This window comes from Salmo trutta, chromosome 2 (assembly GCF_901001165.1).
Source record: "Salmo trutta chromosome 2, fSalTru1.1, whole genome shotgun sequence".
Lineage (NCBI taxonomy): Eukaryota > Metazoa > Chordata > Actinopteri > Salmoniformes > Salmonidae > Salmo > Salmo trutta.
In genome coordinates this window covers 45,702,670-45,727,097 of record NC_042958.1, presented here as the reverse complement: position 1 = coordinate 45,727,097, position 24,428 = coordinate 45,702,670, and the positions used below count along the sequence as shown (strand labels likewise).

Sequence of the window (24,428 nt, the reverse complement as noted above, 5' to 3'; positions counted from 1 at the left end):
GTCTCTGTCTCTTAATTCTGGTTGATGTGTCAACAGTCATCTGCAAGTTATGAGCAGTCAGCAGTTCACACACCAAGTAGGCTACTGGGAAGACAGGAAGCAGTTCACACACCAAGTAGACTACTGGGAAGACGGGAAGCAGTTCACACACCAAGTAGACTACTGGGAGGACAGGAAGCAGTTCACACACCAAGTAGGCTACTGGGAAGACGGGAAGCAGTTCACACACCAAGTAGTCTACTGGGAGGACAGGAAGCAGTTCACACACCAAGTAGACTACTGGGAGGACAGGAAGCAGTTCACACACCAAGTAGGCTACTGGGAAGACAGGAAGCAGTTCACACACCAAGTAGGCTACTGGGAGGACAGGAAGCAGTTCACACACCAAGTAGGCTACTGGGAAGACGGGAAGCAGTTCACACACCAAGTAGACTACTGGGAGGACAGGAAGCAGTTCACACACCAAGTAGGCTACTGGGAAGACAGGAAGCAGTTAAAGTAGATGGCCCTAGCTAACAAAATGACAGTACGAGACACAACACGCACTTTCTTTGCAAATACATATTTTTCACTCTCTCTCTCTTTTTCTCCTTTCTTTCTCTCTGTTAAACACACACACAGTTGTGTTAGATGAAGCATTGTGTTAGATGAAGCATTGTGTTAGATTCTGCATTGGTCTGTGGGCTGCATTGCAGTAGTAGTGTGTAGTGTTAACCCCTTAGCCACAGGGCATGACCATCTCACTACTACTACTACACTCCCTCAGGTCTCTATCTGAACTCTGTTTGCAGCTGGTCTGTGGGCTGAAAACACAAATGCTTTGAATGTAGTAGAGTTCCTTTTTTAATCTGCTTCCTGTGTTTACTTCCTGTGTGAACCCAGAGCCTACGCAGATGCCGGGCCTTCTGTCGAGCACGACGAACATCCCGAGGCAAAGGAGGCGGGGTTTGTGAAAGAGGCGGAGTCAGAGGCTGAGAGTTCGGTGGAGGCCAGCGACGGAGAGGAGGGCGAGGAGGGAGGAGCGGATGGTAAGAAGAAGAAACCACGATCGGGATTCCGTGACCGCAAGGTAATCAATAAACTATGACAACCCACAGCCATTCAATCACACACACACACACACACACACACAGGCGTCCTCTCCTCGTCTCTCCACTCTTCTCTCCTCGTCTCTCCTCTCTCCTCGTCTCTCCACTCTTCTCTCCTCGTCTCTCCACTCTTCTCTCCTCGTCTCTCCACTCTTCTCTCCTCGTCTCTCCACTCTTCTCTCCTCGTCTCTCCACTCCTAGTCTCTTCTCTCCTCTCTTGTTTAGTTGAGCTGGCATCAAATCAAAGATTCCCTGTGTGGGGGTGTGTGTCCATCTCTTTTGTCCAGCCAAACCTCATTTAACAAACACACACGTTATTTCATTTGATGGAGCGTCTGGAACAGCGTGTTGAGTACTTTAAAAATCCCAGTTCATCCAGTGACGAGTCAGCGTCCAGCCCCCCCCCCCCCCCACCACCACCCAGAGTTAATCAACATGCACATCTCCACTCATAAACATATCAGGACATCCATCCATTTACATTTTCACAGCTTTTCAGGTTAACAAGGTTGGGTTAGATAAGAGAGGCACCAACTGAGCCACAGTCCCGTGTGGCTCAGTTGGTAGAGCATCATGATGCAACAGTGACTGTCTGAACGGGCTGTCTTACCGTAGTAAGCTAGGTTATAGGACTACATCATGATGGAGCAGTGACTGTCTGAACGGGCTGTCTTAGCGTAGTAAGCTAGGTTATAGGACTACATCGTGGGTTGGATAGAAGTAGCCTACCGTCTTTTACATTTCCATGTTAGTCATTTAGCAGACGCTCTTATCCAGTGTATATATACGTTCTTCAGATCTGGATACTAATGGCTTTATTTGACTAGTTGTCCCTCTTTTCTTTTGCCTCAAAATTAAATTATAGTATTTTATTTTTCTGTCTCATAAAGCTGTGATTGAGAATAGCTTAGGCAAAATTCTTTCTTGTTTATTTTTGAAAGCCACAGCAACTTTAGGACAACACCTTCGTAGGCTAGAATATTTAGGAAATAAACTACTGTTCAACATGTAGTAAAGCTTTTATCTAGTAGGAGGAAGGTGATTGGACATCTGGTTTCCAGAGGGAGGAGGACAGGTGAGTGGACGTCTGGTTTTCAGAGGGGGGGGGACAGGGGATTGGACGTCTGGTTTTCAGAGGGGGGAGGACAGGGGATTGGACGTCTGGTTTTCAGAGGGGGGAGGACAGGGGATTGGACGTCTGGTTTTCAGAGGGGGGAGGACAGGGGATTGGACGTCTGGTTTTCAGAGGGGGGAGGACAGGGGATTGGACGTCTGGTTTTCAGAGGGGGGAGGACAGGGGATTGGACGTCTGGTTTTCAGAGGGGGGAGGACAGGGGATTGGACGTCTGGTTTTCAGAGGGGGGAGGACGGGATTGGACGTCTGGTTTTCAGAGGGGGGAGGACAGGTGATTGGACGTCTGGTTTTCAGAGGGGGGAGGACAGGTGATTGGACGTCTGGTTTTCAGAGGGGGGAGGACAGGTGATTGGACGTCTGGTTTTCAGAGGGGGGAGGACAGGTGATTGGACGTCTGGTTTTCAGAGGGGGGAGGACAGGTGATTGGACGTCTGGTTTTCAGAGGGGGGAGGACAGGTGATTGGACGTCTGGTTTTCAGAGGGGGGAGGACAGGTGATTGGACGTCTGGTTTTCAGAGGGGGGAGGACAGGTGATTGGACGTCTGGTTTTCAGAGGGGGGAGGACAGGTGATTGGACGTCTGGTTTTCAGAGGGGGGAGGACAGGTGATTTCCCAGCCTACATAAATCATTTCTTAAACTTGATTGAACTGGTCATTATTGTACTCTGTCATTATTAGTCCCCTGGCTAATTAAAATGTTATTTGTCACATGTGCCGAAATACTTACGAGCCCTTTCACAACAATGAAGTTAAAAAGTAAGAAAAATTTGCAAAAACAGAAATAGTAACACAATAAAATAACAAGGCTATGTACAAGAGGTACTGCTATTGAGTCAATGTGCTGGCGTACCAGGTAGTGGAGGCAATATGTACTGTAGGTAGGGGTACCAGGTAGTGGAGGTAATATGTACTGTAGCTAGGGGTACTAGGTAGTGGAGGTAATATGTACTGTAGGTAGGGTTACCAGGTAGTGGAGGCAATATGTACTGTAGCTAGGGGTACCAGGTAGTGGAGGTAATATGTACTGTAGGTAGGGGTACCAGGTAGTGGAGGCAATATGTACTGTAGCTAGGGGTACCAGGTAGTGGAGGCAATATGTACTGTAGCTAGGGGTACCAGGTAGTGGAGGTAATATGTACTGTAGGTAGGGGGTAAAGTGACTAGGGAATCAGGATAGATAATAAACAGAGTAGCTGCAATGTATGTGAGAGTGTGTGTGTGGCATCTATGCACGTGTGTTTTGTGCTTGTGTGTTGGAGTGTCAGTGTAAGGATGTGTGTGTGTGTGTGTGTGTGTGTGTGTGTGTGTGTGTGGGTAGAGTCCAGTGAGTGTGCAAGAGTCAGTGCAAAAAATACTTGGGTGGCTGGAGTCTTTTTTAAAAAATGTTATTTATTTTTAAACAATTTTTAGGGCCTTCCTCTGACACTGCCTGGTATAGAGGTCCTGGATGTCAGGAAGCTTGGCCCCAGTGATGTACTGGGCTGTACACACTACCCTCTGTAGCGCCTTGCGGTCAGATGCAAAGCAGTTGCCATACCAAGCTGTGATGTAGCCAGATGCTCTCGATGGTGCCGCTGTAGAACCTTTTGAGGATCTGAGGGCCCATGCCAAATCTTTTCAGTCTCCTGAGGGGGAAGAAGCGTTGTCATGCCCTCTTCACGACTGTCTTGGTGTGCTTGGACCATGATAGGACCTTTTAGGGATGTGGACAACGAGGAGCTTGAAGTTCTCGACCCGCTCCACTACACCCCGATGTTTTGAATGCCTGTTTGATGGTTCGTCTGAGGGCGTAGTGGGATTTCTTATTAGCGTCCCGCTCCTTGAAAGCTGCAGCTCTACCCTTTAGCTCAGTACAGATGTTGCCTGTAATCCATGGCTTCTGGTTGGGAAATGTACGTACAGTCACTGTGGGGACAATGTCATCGATGCCCTTTTTTTATGAAGCTGGTGACTGATGTGGTGTACTCCTCAATGCCATCGGATGAGTCCCGGAACATATTCCAGTCGGTACTAGCAAAACAGTCCTGTAGCTTAGCATCTGCGTCATCTGACCACTTCCGTATTGAGTGCGTCACTGGTACTTCCTGTTTTGAGTTTTTGATTGTTGCTTACAATCAGGAGGATAGAGCTATGGTCAGATTTGCCAAATGGAGGGCGAGGGAGAGCTTTGGATGCATCTCTGTGTAGAGTAAAGGTGGTATAGAGTTATGTATAGGTGACATACTGGTAGAAATGTGGAAAGACGAATTTCCGTTTTCCTGCTTTAAAATCACCGGCCACTAGGGGCGCCACCTTTTTGGTGAGTATTTTCTTGTTTGTTTATGGCCTTATGCAGCTGGTTGAGTGTGGTCTTAGTACCAGCATCTGTTTGTGGTGGTAAATAGACAGCTATAAAACATCTAGATGAAACCTGTCTTGGTCAGTAGTATGGTCTACAGCTAATGAGGTGTTCTCAGGTGAGTAGAACCTCCAGACTTCCTTAATATTAGAGATTGCGCACCAGCTGTTGTTAAGAAAGAGACACGTACCCCTCTGAGCTTCCCCGAGGTATAGGAAAAACGGCTACGTTTATATTTACCGTGTCCTTGTTCAGCCACGACTTTGTGAAACAGGATATTGCATCAGGAGAAAGCCATGCATAAAACGATGAAGCGTAGCCTTCAGTCATATTCATAGCCTATCGAATGGAGAGAGAAGGGAATATATAATATTCACACTACTGTTTTTAAAACGGGGAGGTTGATTTCTGACTGGACATTTTGCTTTGGTGGAATTCTCCTCTCTGCTTGGCCTGCATTCCTCTCTTGCATTCTGTAGACTGTATAACATGCCAAAAGTATGTGGACACCTGCTCGTCCAACATCTCATTCCAAAATCATGGGCATTAATATGGAGTTGGTCCCCCCCTTTGCTGCTATAACAGTCTCCACTCTTCTGGGAAGGCTTTCCACTAGATGTTGGAACATTGCTGCGGGGACTTGCTTCCATTCAGCCACGAGCATTAGTGAGGTTGGGTACTGATGTTGGGCGATTAGGCCTGGCTCGCAGTCAGCGTTCCAATTCAACCCAAAGGTGTTCAATGGGGTAGAAGTCAGGGCTCTGTGTAGGCCAGTCAAGTTCTTCCATGCAGAAATTTGACAAACTGACTTGTTGGAAAGGTGGCATCTTATAATGGTGCCATGTTGAAATTCACTGAGCTCTTCAGTAAGGCCATTCTACTGCCAGTGTTTGTCTATGGAGATTGCATAGATGTGTACTCAATTTTATACACCTGTCAGCAACTGTTGTGGCTGAAATAGCCACATCCACTAATTTGAAGGGGTCTCTACATACTTTTGGTCATATCTACATGTACATACTACCTCAATCAGCCTGACTAACCGGTGTCTGTATGTCGCCTCGCTACTTTAATAACCTCGCTACTGTATATAACCTGTCTTTTTACTGTTGTTTTATTTCTTTACCTACCTATTGTTCACCTAATACCTTTTTTGCACTATTGGTTAGAGCCTGTAAGTAAGCATTTCACTGTGAGGTCTACACCTGTTGTATTCAGCATTTCACTGTAAGATCTACACCTGTTGTATTCAGCATTTCACTGTAAGGTCTACACCTGTTGTATTCAGCATTTCACTGTAAGGTCTACACCTGTTGTATTCAGCATTTCACTGTGAGGTCTACACCTGTTGTATTCAGCATTTCACTGTAAGATCTACACCTGTTGTATTCAGCATTTCACTGTGAGGTCTACACCTGTTGTATTCAGCATTTCACTGTAAGGTCTACACCTGTTGTATTCAGCATTTCACTGTAAGGTCTACACCTGTTGTATTCAGCATTTCACTGTAAGGTCTACCTACACCTGTTGTATTCAGCATTTCACTGTGAGGTCTACACCTGTTGTATTCAGCATTTCACTGTAAGGTCTACACCTGTTGTATTCAGCATTTCACTGTAAGGTCTACACCTGTTGTATTCAGCATTTCACTGTGGTCTACACCTGTTGTATTCAGCATTTCACTGTGAGGTCTACACCTGTTGTATTCGGCACAAGTGACAAATAAACATTGATTTGATCAGTGTATTTATGGAACTAGGCTATAGGAATAGGCTAATTACAAATCCAATGTCACTTGTGTACTGTCCTGCTGTGTGCTGTTTGACACATGTTTACCGTGCGCTGCCAGTCAAGTTTTTAAATGGACTACACCGTCGTCTGTACATCACGATGTCGTCACCATCGGCGACGGCTGTTCATAATATCCCTAACCCTATTGGGGAGGAAGTGTTCCAACATGGGCGCCACTTCTCAACACAAAACATGTAACAGATAGAAATCTGACTGTCAGGTGAGCGAGGGATGGAGAAAGAGGGAAATGAAAAGCACTATGATCCTTGTTGCAGCAGCAGCTAAACGCAATGCTTTCTGGGAGCTGTCTGCACTGTGTGAATGAATACAGTCGTCTTAATATCTGATGCTGATCCGTCTTGTGGGTGAGAGAGAGATACTTCCCCTGTCTGTATCTATTTGTCCTTGAGTATCTGTCCCTGATAGGATTGCGTTGCATTCATGGCTGCATCCCTCCCCAGTGGAAGACTAGATTTAATGGATCAGTCTGTCTGGTCTCTGATCAGTACTGTGACCTGAATGGATCAGTCTGTCTGATGGTCTCTGATCAGTCTGTCTGATGGTCTCTGATCAGTCTGTCTGATGGTCTCTGATCAGTCTGTCTGGTGGTCTCTGATCAGTCTGTCTGATGGTCTCTGATCAGTCTGTCTGGTGGTCTCTGATCAGTCTGTCTGGTGGTCTCTGATCAGTACTGTGACCTGAAATACTTTTTGTTTGTTGGGAGTCTTGGAGAAGGGCAGAATGATGCTGAGACACAGATTTTTCACTTTAAAATGTACATTGAACAAAAGCCAATGATTGCGAAGTTAAACTATCAATATAGTCTGTCTGTGTGCAGATTTGATTGTTTAATTTGTTATGCTGTGGAACTGTCGGTATGTATGACTTATAACCAATAAAGAAGTCAGGAAATGACATATAACCGATTATTTCTCTTCTTTTGAAGAAGCAGCCATGTCTAAAACAGCAATAAAGAAGTAGAGCTGCTTCTCCTTCTCTGGCCAATAGGAATGGCTGCTGCCAGGTTAACTGGTTGAATAAAGAAGTAGAGCGTACTGCTTCTCCTTCTCTGGCCAATAGGAATGGCTGCTGCCAGGTTAACTGGTTGAATGAAGAAGTAGAGCGTACTGCTTCTCCTTCTCTGGCCAATAGGAATGGCTGCTGCCAGGTTAACTGGTTGAATAAAGAAGTAGAGCGTACTGCTTCTCCTTCTCTGGCCAATAGGAATGGCTGCTGCCAGGTTAACTGGTTGAATGAAGAAGTAGAGCGTACTGCTTCTCCTTCTCTGGCCAATAGGAATGGCTGCTGCCAGGTTAACTGGTTGAATAAAGAAGTAGAGCGTACTGCTTCTCCTTCTCTGGCCAATAGGAATGGCTGCTGCCAGGTTAACTGGTTGAATAAAGAAGTAGAGCGTACTGCTTCTCCTTCTCTGGCCAATAGGAATGGTTGCTGCCAGGTTAACTGGTTGAATGAAGAAGTAGAGCGTACTGCTTCTCCTTCTCTGGCCAATAGGAATGGCTGCTGCCAGGTTAACTGGTTGAATAAAGAAGTAGAGCGTACTGCTTCTCCTTCTCTGGCCAATAGGAATGGCTGCTGCCAGGTTAACTGGTTGAATAAAGAAGTAGAGCGTACTGCTTCTCCTTCTCTGGCCAATAGGAATGGCTGCTGCCAGGTTAACTGGTTGAATGAAGAAGTAGAGCGTACTGCTTCTCCTTCTCTGGCCAATAGGAATGGCTGCTGCCAGGTTAACTGGTTGAATAAAGAAGTAGAGCGTACTGCTTCTCCTTCTCTGGCCAATAGGAATGGCTGCTGCCAGGTTAACTGGTTGAATAAAGAAGTAGAGCGTACTGCTTCTCCTTCTCTGGCCAATAGGAATGGCTGCTGCCAGGTTAACTGGTTGAATAAAGAAGTAGAGCGTACTGCTTCTCCTTCTCTGGCCAATAGGAATGGCTGCTGCCAGGTTAACTGGTTGAATAAAGAAGTAGAGCGTACTGCTTCTCCTTCTCTGGCCAATAGGAATGGCTGCTGCCAGGTTAACTGGTTGAATAAAGAAGTAGAGCGTACTGCTTCTCCTTCTCTGGCCAATAGGAATGGCTGCTGCCAGGTTAACTAGTTGAATAAAGAAGTAGAGCGTACTGCTTCTCCTTCTCTGGCCAATAGGAATGGCTGCTGCCAGGTTAACTGGTTGAATGAAGAAGTAGAGCGTACTGCTTCTCTGGCCAATAGAAATGGCTGCTGCCAGGTTAACTGGTTGTGTGGCAGGCTGGCTGGCTTAGGGTTGCAAAATTTCGGTAATGTTCCCAGGTTTTCCAGACATCCCAGTTGGAAGATTCACAGAAATAAGCAACTATGTCCAGGATTCCTGGTATTCCAGGGAATTTTGCAACCCAAGATAGAAACCTATAAGTCCTTTATGAAAATGACTTAATTATTAATTTGGGGTGTAGCGCTTCACCAAACCCACGGTTCGATACGTATTGCGGTTTTGGGGTCACGGTTTCGGTACAGCAGGAAAATGAAATGCCATTCACAATGTTCCTTGCATTGTCTGTTGTGACAGGATTGTTATGTTGAGCCTCTCAAGTTTCTCCTCTGATGCTGCGTTTGCAACCATTTGGGAGGTAGGAATTTACCAGTTGTCTATACCAGTTAGATGCATTCATGTGATTTGAACTTTTCTTTATTTTTTACTATTTTCTACATTGTAGAATAATAGTGAAGACATCAAAACTATGAAAAAACACATGTGTTTAAACTGATTAAAATATATATTTGAGATTCTTCAAAGTAGCCACCCTTTGCCTTGATGACAGCTTAGCACACTCTTGGCATTCTCTCAACCAGATTCACCTGGAATGCTTTTCCTACAGTCTTGAAGGAGTTCCCACATAAGCTGAGCACTTGCTGGCTGCTTTTCCTTCACTCTGCGGTCCGACTCATCCCCAAACCATCTCAATTGGGTTGAGGTTGGGTCATTGTGGAGGTCATCTGATGCAGCACTCCACCACTCTCTCCTTCTTGGTCAAATAGCCCTTCTACAGCCTGGAGGTGTGTTGGGTCATTGTCCTGTTGCAAAACAAATGATAGTCCCACTAAGCCCAAACCAGATGGGATGGCGTATCGCTGCAGAATGCTGTGGTTAGTAGCCATGCTGGTTAAGTGTTTTATTTGGGCTGCAATCTGAGGTGTATGTAACTCTAATGAACTTATCCTCTACAGCAGAGGAAACTCGTTCTTCCATTCCTGTGGTGGTCCTCATGAGAGCCAGTTTCATCATAGAGATTGATGATTTTTGCATCTGCACTTGAAGATACTTTAAAAGTTCTCGAAATTTTCCGGATTGGCTGACCTTCATGTGTTAAAGTAATGATGGACTGTCATTTCTCTTTGCTTATTTGTGCTGTTCTTGCCATAATATGGACTTGGTCTTTTACCAAATAGGGCTGTCTTCTGTCATAACTCTCCTGTGATCTGAAGGATCAGGTTACAGTGGGTCCGCTCTACAGCATGCTCTCTCTCTCGTAGAGGGGGAATGTCATGACTCTCCTGTGACGATCTGAAGGATCAGGTTACAGTGGGTCCGCTCTACAGCATGCTCTCTCTCTCGTAGAGGGGGAGAGCAGGAAGTCTGCTGTTTTATTCCAGACTGGAATGTAGACTGTGGAACACAGACACACTTGGACAATCAAATGTTTGCATAATTACACATCTTTGAGAATGTGGGAATTGTGGTGTTTTTAAAGAACAATCCTGTCAAAGTTGTTTCATTTAGTGACCTCATGAAAGACAGGAAACCCACATTACTGTATCTCTGTTTGTGTACACTTTCCAATGATCAGATTTACATCTAGATGTTGGATAAAATGAATGAGTAAATATGAAACTATTTGTGAAAAGATGTAATGTGATGTTAGCCTTCTAAATGAGAGTATGGATTTTCATAAAGTTTAACTAGTCAGTGGCCACACCCCCGTGAGGCCAGACATCACATCATTGCCCTTTTCCCATAGAGTGTAAAACCCACTTCCTACAAAATGAACATTAAGTCAGAGAACGCCGGTACGGAGTCCCCACATTGGAATGGCCACAATTCAAGACCACATAAACCACGGCGTAAGCTAAGGTTGCAAATGGTTGAGTTTCTAAGGCTAGAAAACATGCAGCTGACGCTACATGTGAAATGGTTAAGAACTACAAATCTATAGGCCATTAGACCATAGAGCGCGTAGCATTGGCTACACGGCTGGAAATGGTTCAACTCTGAGACTATCGATCACTACAGAATAAGAGCAAATCCAAATTACTAGTCTGCAGCTGGAAATTGCGTTAGTCTAGTACAAGAATACCGACAACCGCCGAAACATCTATTTTATGCGACAACCGTGGGTACGCCTGACGTATCCACTAGGAACGCAACTTTTCTGTCGACTCTTTTCAGTAGACGGACCGACGACCACAGAGCGGGACAACAAGACGTGCTCTTGTAAATATGTCAATTGCAATTTATTTTCAAATGAGCGGTCGTTCATGTGAAGTATTAGCAATTTCTATCGGTGTAGTTATCAGCTATGAGTTTCTCGCTCTTGAGCGGTCCACTACCCCCTTTCCTTTGTCTACCAAGCCGTCATATCGGTTTCGTCCGCTGGGGACTTTTCCTTTTCTATCATGTAATATCCCACGTATGAACTAATTGTGTGTGTTTTCATGTATTTCTGTGATTTATTTAGTTAGTAAATAAATAATTAAGCCAATTTTGTATATTGCTGGTTCGTGTAGATATCCAAGGGTTTGAGACGTTCAGTAATGAGAACTGATAAGGTAATAATGATACATTAGGTAAATTCAATTAAAAGCTTGCTATACACTCAGTGCTCCTTTCACATTTCACAGTGATGTGTGTTTTTTTGAGACGTCTTCGAAAACTAAGAATTTCTAATTATTATGAAAACCATATACTAACATATGAAAATATCACGTCATGTCTCAAAATGGATATATATCTTACCTCTGTTTTATGTCCTGTTGATTGGCGAAGAAAGATGACCAGTTCAATGGGAAAGTGAGCCTGTCAGGTGGCCAATAGCCTTACATCTTACACAGAGTCTCCCACACATTGACTCTGTACCATAACACCCTGTGTATATAGCCTTTAAACTGCATTGCTGGTTAAGGGCTTGTAAGTAAGGATTTCACTGTAAGGTCTACCTACACCTGTTGTATTCAGCATTTCACTGTAAGGTCTACCTACACCTGTTGTATTAAGCATTTCACTGTAAGGTCTACCTACACCTGTTGTATTAAGCATTTCACTGTAAGGTCTACCTACACCTGTTGTATTAAGCATTTCACTGTAAGGTCTACCTACACCTGTTGTATTAAGCATTTCACTGTAAGGTCTACCTACACCTGTTGTATTAAGCATTTCACTGTGAGGTCTACACCTGTTGTATTCAGCATTTCACTGTGAGGTCTACACCTGTTGTATTCGGTGCATATGACTAACATTTTATTTGACTCAATACTATTTTCCTGATTCTGACCACTTTATTTATTTATTTTTTCCCTCTGGCCTCCATTGATTTTAGTCACCCTAATTTTGGCCATCCTACAAGGATAAACATTCCAATAAGATTGGTTTACCCATTGGTCATAAGATGCATTTTCTGATTGGACCCCCTGAAATGACACATTTTAAAGGCTGCTAACATGAGTGCGGGTTTGATAATGGCAGATGAGGAGGTAAGATGTTCGATGGGTAGATGTGTTGTTGTGGAAAAGCATTCTGTTTATTTCCTCTGTCTCTCTCTTGTGCAATTCACAATATATAATTATAATATATAATTAGGCTAAATGTAAGACTCACTAATAATTTAATTATTTTATCAAAATAGTTTAGCCTGCTATTTGTTTGTTTTTCCTCCAGAATCATACTCCTGTTTTAGTTGTCTGCTCTGCTCGCAGTTGGGAAATAAAAAGGTTAACTTCTCCTTTGTTACAGTAAAATAATGTCTCAATGTGTTTGTCCATATGCTTGATTCCATTGGCCCAAACCTCAAATGAAAATGGCGAGTGTAAGAGAGGAAGTAGTTTGTTGTGAGGTGGAGGTGCTTGGTGTGAGTGTAAATGGGAACAGTATAGAACAAGAAGGCCCACACACTGATCCAGATGGAAACGTTGTTATTGTTCTATACTAGTTTTCTTAATTAGCTCAGCACCTATGGTTAAGGATGTGTGTATGACCACAAACTTTTCTATAAAGGGTTTGCACAGTCACAGCAGAAGGAGTGAAGGAGACAAATTGATTTGATATAGCGCCCAGCCCTACTGACAGTATCCCTCTCTCTCTTTCTCTCTCCCCCCTCACCAGGTGATGGAGTATGAGAATAGGATAAGAGCCTACTCCACTCCAGACAAGATCTTCCGTTACTTCGCCACGCTGAAGATCATCAGTGAGCAGGGAGATGCAGAGGTCTACATGACTCCACAGGACTTTGTCCGCTCCATCACCCCCAACGAGAAACAGCCAGAGAGTAAGTTTAAAGTTGAAACAAGATCTTAACTCCCATTTGGGTATCATGAAATTGGGGAGAAAAAGGAAGAGGGATATATATATTACCAGTCAAAAGGTTGGACACACCTACTCATTCAAGGCTTTTTCTTAAATTTTTTACTATTTTCTACATTGTAGAATAATAGTGAAGACATCAAACCGATGAAAAAAACACATGGAATCATGTAGTAACCCTAAAAAAAGTGTTAAACAAATCAAAATATGGTTTAAATTTGAGGTTCTTCAAAGTAGCCACCCTTTGCCTTGATGACAGCTTTGCACACTCTTGGCTTTCTCTCAACCAGCTTCATGAGGTAGTCACCTGGAATGCATTTCAATTAACAGGTGTGCCTTGTTAAATTTATTTGGAATTTCTTTCCTTATTGTGTTTGCACCAATCAGTTGTGTTGTGACAAGGTAGGGGTGGTGTACAGAAGATAGCCCTATTTGGTAAAATATTCTGTCAAGAACAGCTCAAATAAGCAAAGAGAAACGACAGTCCATCATTACTTTAAGACATGAAAGTCAGTCAATCCGGAAAATGTCATGAACTTTAAAAGTTTCTTCAAGTGCAGTCTCAAAAACCCTCAAGCGGTATGATGAAACTGGCTCTCATAAGGACCGCCACAGGAAAGGAGAACCCAGAGTTACCTCTGCTGCAGAAATTGCAGGCCAAATAAATGCTTCACAGTTCAAGTAACAGACACATCTTAACATCACCTGTTCAGAGGAGACTGCGTCAATCGGGCCTTCGTGTTCGAATTGCTGCAAAGAAACCACTAATAAAGGACGCCAATAAGAAGAGACTTGCTTGGGCCAAGAAATACGAGGAATGGACATTAGACCGGTGGAAATTTGTCCAAATTTTAATATTTTGGATTCCAACCGCTGTCTTTGTGAGACGCAGAGTAGGTACAGATGAAGTCGGAAGTTTACATACACTTAGGTTGGAGTCATTAAAACTCGTTTTTCAATCACTCCACAAATTTCTTGTTAACAAACTATAGTTTTGGCAAGTCGGTTAGGACATCTACTTTGTGCATGACACAAGTAATTTATCCAACAATAGTTTACAGACAGATTATTTCACTTATAATTCACTGTATCACAATTCCAGTGGGTCAGAAGTTTACATACACTAAGTTGACTGTGCCTTTAAACAGCTTGGAAAATTCCAGAAAATTATGTCATGGCTTTAGAAGCTTCTGATAGGCTAATTGACATAATTTGAGTCAATTGGCGGTGTACCTGTGGATGTATTTCAAGGCCTACCTTCGAACTCGGTGCCTATTTTTGCTTTTTTTCCCACCTTTATTTAACCAGGTAGGCCAGTTGAGAACAAGTTCTCATTTACAACTGCGACCTGGCCAAGATAAAGCAAAGCAGTGTGGCACAGATAACAACAGAGTTACACATGGAGTAAACAATAAACATGCCAATAACACAATAAACATGTCAATGACACAGTAGGTAAAAAAAGTCTATATACAGTGTGTGCAAAAGGCATGAGGTAGGCAATGGGCCATAGTAGCGAATAATTACAATTTAGCAGATTAACACTGGAGTGATAAATGAGCATATGATGTTCAAGTAGAGATACTGGTGTGCAAAAGAGCAGAAAAGTAAATAAAATAAAAACAGTATGAGGATGGGGTAGGTAGATTGGGTGGGCAATTTACAGATGGACTAGGTACAGCTGCAGCGATCGGTTAGCTGCTCAGATAGCTGATGTTTAAAGTTGGTGAGGGAAATAAAAGTCTCCAACTTCAGCGATTTTATTTATTTATTTTTTATTTTTTTATTTTGCAATTCGTTCCAGTCACTGACAGCAGAGAACTGGAAGGAAAGGCGGCCAAATGAGTTGTTGGCTTTGGAGATGATCAGTGAGATATACCTGCTGGAACGTGTGCTATGGGTGGGTGTTGTTATCGTGACCAGTGAACTGAGATAAGGCGGAGCTTTACCTAGCGTAGACTTATAGATGACCTGGAGCCAGTGGGTCGGGCGACGAATATGTAGCGAGGGCCAGCCTACTAGAGCATACAGGTCGCAGTGGTGGGTGGTATAAGGTGATTTGGTAACATCATGGGAAAATCAAAAGAAATCAGCCAAGACCTGAGAACAAATTGTAGACCTCCACAAGTCTGGTTCATCCTTGGGAGCAATTTTCAACTGCCTGTAGGTACCATGTTCATCTGTACAGCAATATTATGCAAGTATAAACACCATCATACCGCTCAGGAAGGAGACTCATTCTGTCTCCTAGAGATAAACGTACTTTGGTGCGAAAAGTGCAAATCAATCCCAGAACAACAGCAAAGGACCTTGTGAAGATGACGGAGGAAACGGGTACAAAAGTATCTATATCCACAGTAAAACAAGTCCTGTATCGACATAACCTGACAGGCCGCTCAGCAAGGAAGAAGCCACTGCTCCAAAACCGCCATAAAAAAGCCAGACTACGGTTTGCAACTGCACATGGGGACAAAGATTGTACTTTTTGGAGAAATGTCCTCTGGTCTGAGGAAATAAAAATACAACTGTTTGGCCATAATGACCTCGTTTGGAGGAAAAAGGGGGAGGCTTGCAATCCGAAGAACACCATCCCAACCGTGAAGCACGGGGGTGGCAGCATCATGTTGTCGGGGTGCTTTGCTGCAGGAGGGACTGGTGCACTTCACAAATAGATGGCATCATGAGGAAGAAAATTATGTGGATATATTTAAGCAACATCTCAAGACATCAGTCAGGAAGTTAAAGCTTGGTCACAAATGGGTCTTCCAAATGGACAATGACCCCAAGCATACTTTGAAAGTTGTGGCAAAATGGCTTAAGGATAACAAAGTCAAGGTATTGGAGTGACCATCACAAAGTCCTGACCTCAATCCAATAGAACATTTGTGGCTAGAACTGAAAAATCGTGTGCGAGCAAGGAGGCCTGACCCAGTTACACCAGCTCTGTCAGGAGGAATGGGCCAAAATTCACCCAACTTATTGTGGGAAGCTTGTGGAAGGCTAGCCGAAATGTTTGACCCAAATTAAACCATTTCAAGGCAATGCTACCAAATACTAATTGAGTGTATGTAAACTTCTGACCTACTGGGAATGTGATGAAAGAAATAAAAGCTGAAATAAATAATTCTCTACTATTATTCTGACATTTCACATTCTTAAATTAAAGTGGTGATCCTAACTGACCTAAGACAGGGAAGTTTCACGAGGATTGAATGTCAGGAATTGTGAAACTGAGTTGAAAAACATTTGTCTAAGGTGTATGTGATCTTCTCACTTCAACTGTGAACGGATGATCTCTGCATGTGGTTCCCACCGTGAAGCATGGAGGGGGAGGTGTTAGGGTGTGGGGGTGCTTTGCTGGTGACAGTCTGATTTATTTAGAATTCAAGGCACACTTACCCAGCATGGCTACCACAGCATTCTGCAGCGATACGCCATCCCATCTGCTTTGGGCTTAGGGGGACTATCCATTTGTTTTTCAACAGGACAATGACCCAACACACCTCCAGGCTGTGTAAGGGCTATTTGACCAAGAAGGAGAGTGATGGAGTGCTGCATCAGATAACCTGGCCTCCACAATCATCCGACCTCAACCCAATTGAGATGGTTTGGGATGAGTTGGACGGCAGAGTGAAGGAAAACCAGCCAACAAGTGCTCAGCATATGTGGGAACACAGTCAGTTTGAGACTTTTGCTCTTGACTGGGACAGACATGAGGCTGGCAACTAAATTAAATGATAAAGTTTTTGGTGACCGCAATATTTTGCATTATGGTTATTTTATGCTTATGTTAAAATAAGTATCACAAAAAAAAATCCTATGGTAGTGAGTTGATGTTAGCTTCAGTTGTAGCAAAGTTGGTCTACAAAGCTGTATGATACCTGTATCTTCTTGCATTGTAAAGTGTTGTAGCCTGTAATGGACATTGTTTTGCGAACAGTAATTAACAGTTTCAACATTTTTACATGCTGTATTTCATTATTCAAGTGTGTTTAACTTCTGTGCAGCATAAATGGTGACTCCGGACAGGGTAGAGCTAGCGATGAGTAAGTAAACCCGGGGCGGACCAGGCTCGGCCCTCTCAGGCTACAAGGGGACACATTGGCCGTGTTGATAGATCTACTGATTGACAGAAGATCAAGTCTGTGACGTGAGACGCGTTTGACAGAAGTACCGAAAGTAACAATTCTAGTTCTGAACCGTTTTTTAAAAAGATGTTCTCGTATTGAAAAAGTACATATGTTTTGGTATACCGTGCAGTGTGTGTGTGTGTGTGTGTGTGTGTGTCTCAGCCATCTGCACCATACTTGTGTTTATCTGTTTTATTGATCTCCATCTCATGGAACTAGAATGAATCATGACAAGTTGTTGTAGTGCTACAGAATGCCTTGTCTAGTTTGCCACAGAGCAGATATGTTGTTGAGTGAGCAGAGAGCTGCTGTGTGGTTGAAATCCTAGCTGTTTTTAACCTACAGGCTACTCTCAGGCAGGGTCGGCAGAAAGCGGATGTTTCCGTTCTTTTTAGGGACTCGGGTTTCTAAATACTAACTATTGTTTCCCCTGAAACTGATGTGGGGACTCCAGTCAGGTGTCTTTTTACTTCTTCTTCTATAGGTTACCTCAGGTTAGCCCCAGTTGTGTGTGTGTGGGCTAATATGGTCTTAGTTAGGTTTGTCACACCTTAGCACTCATCTGTGTTGTTCTTGTCACACTGCTTTGCTTTATCTTGGCCAGGTCGCAGTTGTAAATGAGAACTTGTTCTCAACTGGCCTACCTGGTTAAATGAAGGAGAAATATAAATATATCATCTCTTGTTCCAATTTCTTGCTGGGGAATCTACTAGAATTAACGCGTTAGTAAACCCATTACAATCACGCAGTACAGTGTACAGCAAGCAGTTTAGCAGTTACTTCGGTGGGTCCCGGTGGCAATAAATGAATACAAGCGAAAGCTTACCCTGACTTGGAAGAGTTCCAGTGTTGGATAGTTTTAGCCTGCTAGCTGCTTCCCAGTCCTTAATCCAGCCCTGCCACTTAGTTTGCTCGGAAGCATGAAAAGTAACCTGGTAGTATTTACTAGCTTTCTTGAAGACTGGCCTGGGCCTGGTTAGGAGGGTCCTTCCATTGCCCCCCTCTCACTTCTGTTCTTCCCCCTCTTTCTGATTCTGTTATTACAGTAATAATGCTGACCTGAGCTTCACTGTATTAGAGGGGGAGAGGGAGGGAGTGATTTGTAGTGCATTTGACCCACAGCCAGGCCACTCATCTCTCTCTCTCGCCACCACCCACAGTCAGATTCTACGAGAGAGAGAGATTGCAGAGAGGGAGAGATTGCAGAGAAGGGGAGAGAGATTGCAGCGAAGGAGAGATTACAGTACATTTACCTCACACCTCTCATCTCTCTCGGCACCTAGCCGGCTCTCAGTCAGACCTAATGACACTACAGTGCAGTAGAGGAGGAGGGGAAGAGTACAGTGCAGTACAGGAGAGAGGAGGAGGGGAGATTACAGTGCATATTCTGTTGGTGTATATAGCCTAATAATAACACTCTGGCTGGCTGACTGACTGTATATTTTATTCAATGTTCACTGACTGACTGCCCCCTGGTAAATAGACTGTCCTTTGTTGTGTTCTGGCTGACTGGTTTCTCTAGCCCCTGGATAAATGCTTCCTTAAACTCTCTATTTATTACACTTTGGATTGGAATGGAATCAATGGAACAGTATCCAACCAATGGAAACCACTGGACTCCATTCTATTAATTCCATTCCAGACAGTAAGCTGAGCCCGTCCTCTTATAGCTCCTCCCATCAGCCTCCTCTGGTAATTATGTAGTCTGGTTGAAATAGTTCCACTGGACTGAGACTGGATCTTAACCAATAACTGGTTTCCTTTTTTTGAAAGGTTTTAAATTAGATTTCAGAAGAGAAGGTGGGTCAGTTGAGTTCTGCTTCAGTTTTCTACCGTTTTTTATTTGTTTACTTATAAATGATCCCACGGGAAAATAACAGAGCACACAAATGTGATACGTAATGTCCTAGGTTAAGATTAATATTAGCACTGAGCTCTAAAAACATATTTTTGTTAAAATTCCACCCCTTAAAGTAATTTAATCAGCGAGTGGGCACGCAGGGAGGGAGGGAGGGGGACGCAGAGGGAGGGAGGGGGGCGCGTGGCGAGAGAGGGGGCACGTGACAGTGAATCTCAGTAAGACAAAAATAATGGTGTTCCAAAAAAGGTCCAGCAGCCAAGACAACAAATACATATTCTATCTAGACACTGTTGATCTAGAGCACACAAACTATACATCAGCGCTACAGGAGACTTCCACAAAGCTGTGAAACAAGGCAAGAAGGGCCTTCTATGCCATCAAAATGAACATACAATTCGACATGCCGAATGCGTTTAGTTTAGGGGCAGAGGGGCGCAGCGACAGTGGGAGGGGGGCGCAGTGGGAGGGGGAGACTCAGTAAGACAAAAATATTGGTGTTCCAAAAAAGGTCTGGGGTCTGCTTGTGGCGAAATCTCTTTCTCTTTCCTCTGTCGTTCCAGTGCTTTACGCTGCAGCAGACTTTCTATTTTGCAAATGCACTTCCTGTTGATGTTCATTAGAGCTGGACTATTATTGCCCTGCCAGAAGTATTTGGGTGGACATTTTAGTTAAAAGGGAGGTTGCTTGCTGTGTATTGTTAGTTGAACTGTATTGAGGTGGGGTGTAATAATGACATGTGGCCCAGAAGATTGTGGACTTTTTTTAAGGCCTTTGTTTTGTTTATAAACACCCCCCACCTTCATACCCTCTGCACTCCTCCACTGGAAGATAATACAGATTATTGCAAATCCTCTGACTGGGTTCTTTCTTGTAAATTGTTTCTATGAAGTTGCCGTTCAATTGCTCTGCCATTATTATTGTATGAGGTATTATTGGTGGGGTTACCCCTGTGCTGTGACGTGGGTTTATATGGTTGTCTTCTCTTTTCTCTCCTCTGGCTTTCTGGTAAACAGGTTACACTCTCGGCAGTCTCTTCTGCTGATGTGTGTGGGTCTGGTAGTGGTACTCTCTGTTCTACTCTTTTTTTCCCCCTTTCGTCATGGTAACTACCTGCCTGACGCCCAAACAAAATCTTTATCTCACCCCTTTCTAATAAATACCGCCAACGCTCACCAACAAAGAATTCACAAAACGGGACAAACACCCTAAAATATACTTTGTGTACAATGCAAAATTCCAAACAATGCAGGGCAGAATTAGGACTCATACCCACTAGTTATCTACATCCAGGAAAAAGAGGGACAGGGGTAGGAGTGAGGACTCATACCCACTAGTTATCTACATCCAGGAAAAAGAGGGACAGGGGTAGGAGTGAGGACTCATACCCACTAGTTATCTACATCCAGGAAAAAGAGGGACAGGGGTAGGAGTGAGGACTCATACCCACTAGTTATCTACATCCAGGAAAAAGAGGGACAGGGGTAGGAGTGAGGACTCATACCCACTAGTTATCTACATCCAGGAAAAAGAGGGACAGGGGTAGGAGTGAGGACTCATACCCACTAGTTATCTACATCCAGGAAAAAGAGGGACAGGGGTAGGAGTGAGGACTCATACCCACTAGTTATCTACATCCAGGAAAAAGAGGGACAGGGGTAGGAGTGAGGACTCATACCCACTAGTTATCTACATCCAGGAAAAAGAGGGACAGGGGTAGGAGTGAGGACTCATACCCACTAGTTATCTACATCCAGATAAAAGAGGGACAGGGGTAGGAGTGAGGACTCATACCCACTAGTTATCTACATCCAGGAAAAAGAGGGACAGGGGTAGGAGTGAGGACTCATACCCACTAGTTATCTACATCCAGGAAAAAGAGGGACAGGGGTAGGAGTGAGGACTCATACCCACTAGTTATCTACATCCAGGAAAAAGAGGGACAGGGGTAGGAGTGAGGACTCATACCCACTAGTTATCTACATCCAGGAAAAAGAGGGACAGGGGTAGGAGTGAGGACTCATACCCACTAGTTATCTACATCCAGATAAAAGAGGGACAGGGGTAGGAGTGAGGACTCATATCCACTAGTTATCTACATCCAGGAAAAAGAGGGACAGGGGTAGGAGTGAGGACTCATACCCACTAGTTATCTACATCCAGGAAAAAGAGGGACAGGGGTAGGAGTGAGGACTCATACCCACTAGTTATCTACATCCAGGAAAAAGAGGGACAGGGGTAGGAGTGAGGACTCATACCCACTAGTTATCTACATCCAGGAAAAAGAGGGACAGGGGTAGGAGTGAGGACTCATACCCACTAGTTATCTACATCCAGGAAAAAGAGGGACAGGGGTAGGAGTGAGGACTCATACCCACTAGTTATCAACATCCAGGAAAAAGAGGGACAGGGGTAGGAGTGAGGACTCATACCCACTAGTTATCTACATCCAGGAAAAAGAGGGACAGGGGTAGGAGTGAGGACTCATACCCACTAGTTATCTACATCCAGGAAAAAGAGGGACAGGGGTAGGAGTGAGGACTCATACCCACTAGTTATCTACATCCAGGAAAAAGAGGGACAGGGGTAGGAGTGAGGACTCATACCCACTAGTTATCTACATCCAGGAAAAAGAGGGACAGGGGTAGGAGTGAGGACTCATACCCACTAGTTATCTACATCCAGGAAAAAGAGGGACAGGGGTAGGAGTGAGGACTCATACCCACTAGTTATCTACATCCAGATAAAAGAGGGACAGGGGTAGGAGTGAGGACTCATACCCACTAGTTATCTACATCCAGGAAAAAGAGGGACAGGGGTAGGAGTGAGGACTCATACCCACTAGTTATCTACATCCAGGAAAAAGAGGGACAGGGGTAGGAGTGAGGACTCATACCCACTAGTTATCTACATCCAGGAAAAAGAGGGACAGGGGTAGGAGTGAGGACTCATACCCACTAGTTATCTACATCCAGGAAAAAGAGGGACAGGGGTAGGAGTGAGGACTCATACCCACTAGTTATCAACATCCAGGAAAAAGAGGGACAGGGGTAGGAGTGAGGACTCATACCCACTAGTTATCTACATCCAGGAAAAAGAGGGACAGGGGTAGGAGTGAGGACTCATACCCACTAGTTATCTACATCCAGGAAAAAGAGGGACAGGGGTAGGAGTGAGGACTCATACCCACTAGTTATCTACATCCAGGAAAAAGAGGGACAGGGGTAGGAGTGAGGACTCATACCCACTAGTTATCTACATCCAGGAAAAAGAGGGACAGGGGTAGGAGTGAGGACTCATACCCACTAGTTATCTACATCCAGGAAAAAGAGGGACAGGGGTAGGAGTGAGGACTCATACCCACTAGTTATCTACATCCAGATAAAAGAGGGACAGGGGTAGGAGTGAGGACTCATACCCACTAGTTATCTACATCCAGATAAAAGAGGGACAGGGGTAGGAGTGAGGACTCATACCCACTAGAGATGACAGTCATTCTGTCCGTTCCATTATTCATTGATCCAGCTGACAGTCAGTCATTCTGTCCGTTCCATTATTCATTGTGTTCCAGTATAGTACTGTTGTAGCATAATGACATTGATTTCGTGCGACAGACCACACCTCACTAATTCATCAATCTAGGGAGAATCTCAATTGCATACTCCCAGAGTCCTCTGTCTTTAAGGATATGCTTAAAGTCTGGTTTAAACCCAGGATGGTGCAGGCGGTTTTAACCCAGGATGGTGCAGGTGGTTTAACCCATACTCCCAGAGTCCTCAAGGATGCGGTTTAAACCCAGGGTGGTGCGGGCGGTTTAAACCCAGGGGGGTGCGGGCGGTTTAAACCCAGGGGGTGCGGGCGGTTTAAACCCAGGTGGGTGCGCACGGTTTAAACCCAGGGGGGTGCGGGCGGTTTAAACCCAGGGGGGTGCGGGCATTTCATCTGGCCTTGGGGTCTCCTACTGAATGTGTTAATAGCCATTTCTTCTAGCATTGCATGACAACGTCATGAGTTAAATAGAATGTATTTGTGTAAAATCATTACATCAAGACTAACATTGTATTCCCAGAGGATTTATAACTATTAATTAAAACGCTTGTTTCCAAATTTTGGCCAAAAATAAATAAATAAAAATACCCAGCAGAATCTGCATCCAGTAACATTTTAAATCCGTGTTATTTTTCCAAGTCAACTCTCGTTGATGATTAATGAACAGATGAATCAATGCTGATTGATGTCTGAGTGTATCTGAGAGCTTTCTGGAAACTGGGTTGTTATTGGTGGTTATTAATCTGTGTCACGTCACTCTAGAAATACATTTAAATGGCCGCTGAAGTCTAATGTATCCCAAATGACAGCCTATTCCCTACATAGTGCTTTTGACCAGAAACCTTTGGGCTATTTTAGGGAATAGGGTGCCATTTGGGACCTAGGTCCTACTGTATGTATACACTATGCTCTGCTTGGCAGACGGACTCGTTTGTAAATGCTTATGTAATGTAGTCGTAACTTGATCTGTCTCGATGTATTTGTAATTTTATAAACATTAACAGTGCATTTTTTTCTCCTTTTCTCTGTCTCTCTCTCCCCTCTTTCTCCATAACTCTCTCAATCTTTGTCCCCGTCTCTGTCTCCATACCTCTCTCTCTCTCACACAGACCTGGGGCTGGATCAGTTCCAGGTGAAGCGATATGATGGAAAGGTAAGCAGTGATGAGAGCGTGGGTGGGTGTGTGGGCGGGCAGCAGGCCATGGCCAAAGGGAAGGATGGCAGCCCGGGTGGGCGACGAGAAAGGGTACCTACCTATCTCTCTTGTTGAAGTACCAGCTCTTACATATCTTTCATTACCTGGGGGTGTGTCCCAAATGACGCCATATCATGACCCATAGGGCTCTTGACAAAACTAGTGTGATCTATAAGGGAACAGGTTTCCATTTGGGATGCACCGCCTGGTTTCATAAAACCCTCATTCCACCTCTCTTTTCAGACTGTGAGAGTGAAGTGTGAGAGAGTAATCCTAAGTGGATAACCATGGAACTGCGTTAGTCTTAATTGCAATGGGGAAGAGGGGGGGTTTATCGAGGTGGAATATATTTCATCATGAGATTCAACAGTTGTTTTTATAACCTATCACTCTCTAGAGCGGGGTTTCTTAATCCTGGTCGCGGGCACCTAAAGGATGCACATTTTGGTTTCGCCTCATACACCTGATTCAAATCAAAAGCTTTGAGTTGATTGGTGTTATAAGGTGTGTGGTGTTTTGGGTCCCCAGGACCATGATTAGGGAACACTGGAGTACAGGACGAGAAGGACGAAAAGATCACAGCTCAGATAACATTTGCAAAATAAAAGCTCTTTGAAGCTACTTTTTAAATGCAGGACTACTTTATTTTTCTTAAATACCACAGTCTTATCAGGTTTACAAGAAGGTTAATAAGCAGGTTAAGGTTATAAGGGTGTATAAACGGCAGCATCAAATGTGGTCTAATTGCGAAGATGCTGCTGCTTGTGAGTTAGAGACAC

The 24,428-nt window shown here is 44.1% G+C and overlaps 1 protein-coding gene and 1 long non-coding RNA gene across 5 annotated transcripts in view; both read left to right on the top strand.

The window, feature by feature from the left end:
- micu1 (mitochondrial calcium uptake 1) overlaps positions 1-24,428 on the top strand; it is a 128,899-nt gene that overhangs the window by 18,301 nt on the left and 86,170 nt on the right. For all 4 annotated transcript variants that reach the window (XM_029702778.1, XM_029702771.1, XM_029702762.1 and 1 more), the window contains exons 3-5: positions 883-1,069; positions 12,720-12,882; positions 23,564-23,607. In XM_029702778.1, coding sequence (XP_029558638.1) covers positions 883-1,069; positions 12,720-12,882; positions 23,564-23,607 — 394 coding nt within the window. The remainder of the gene's footprint in view (positions 1-882; positions 1,070-12,719; positions 12,883-23,563; positions 23,608-24,428) is intronic.
- Positions 2,467-2,999, top strand: LOC115155821 (uncharacterized). The gene is made up of 2 exons (XR_003868139.1): positions 2,467-2,790; positions 2,828-2,999. It is a non-coding gene; the product is annotated as an uncharacterized LOC115155821 (long non-coding RNA).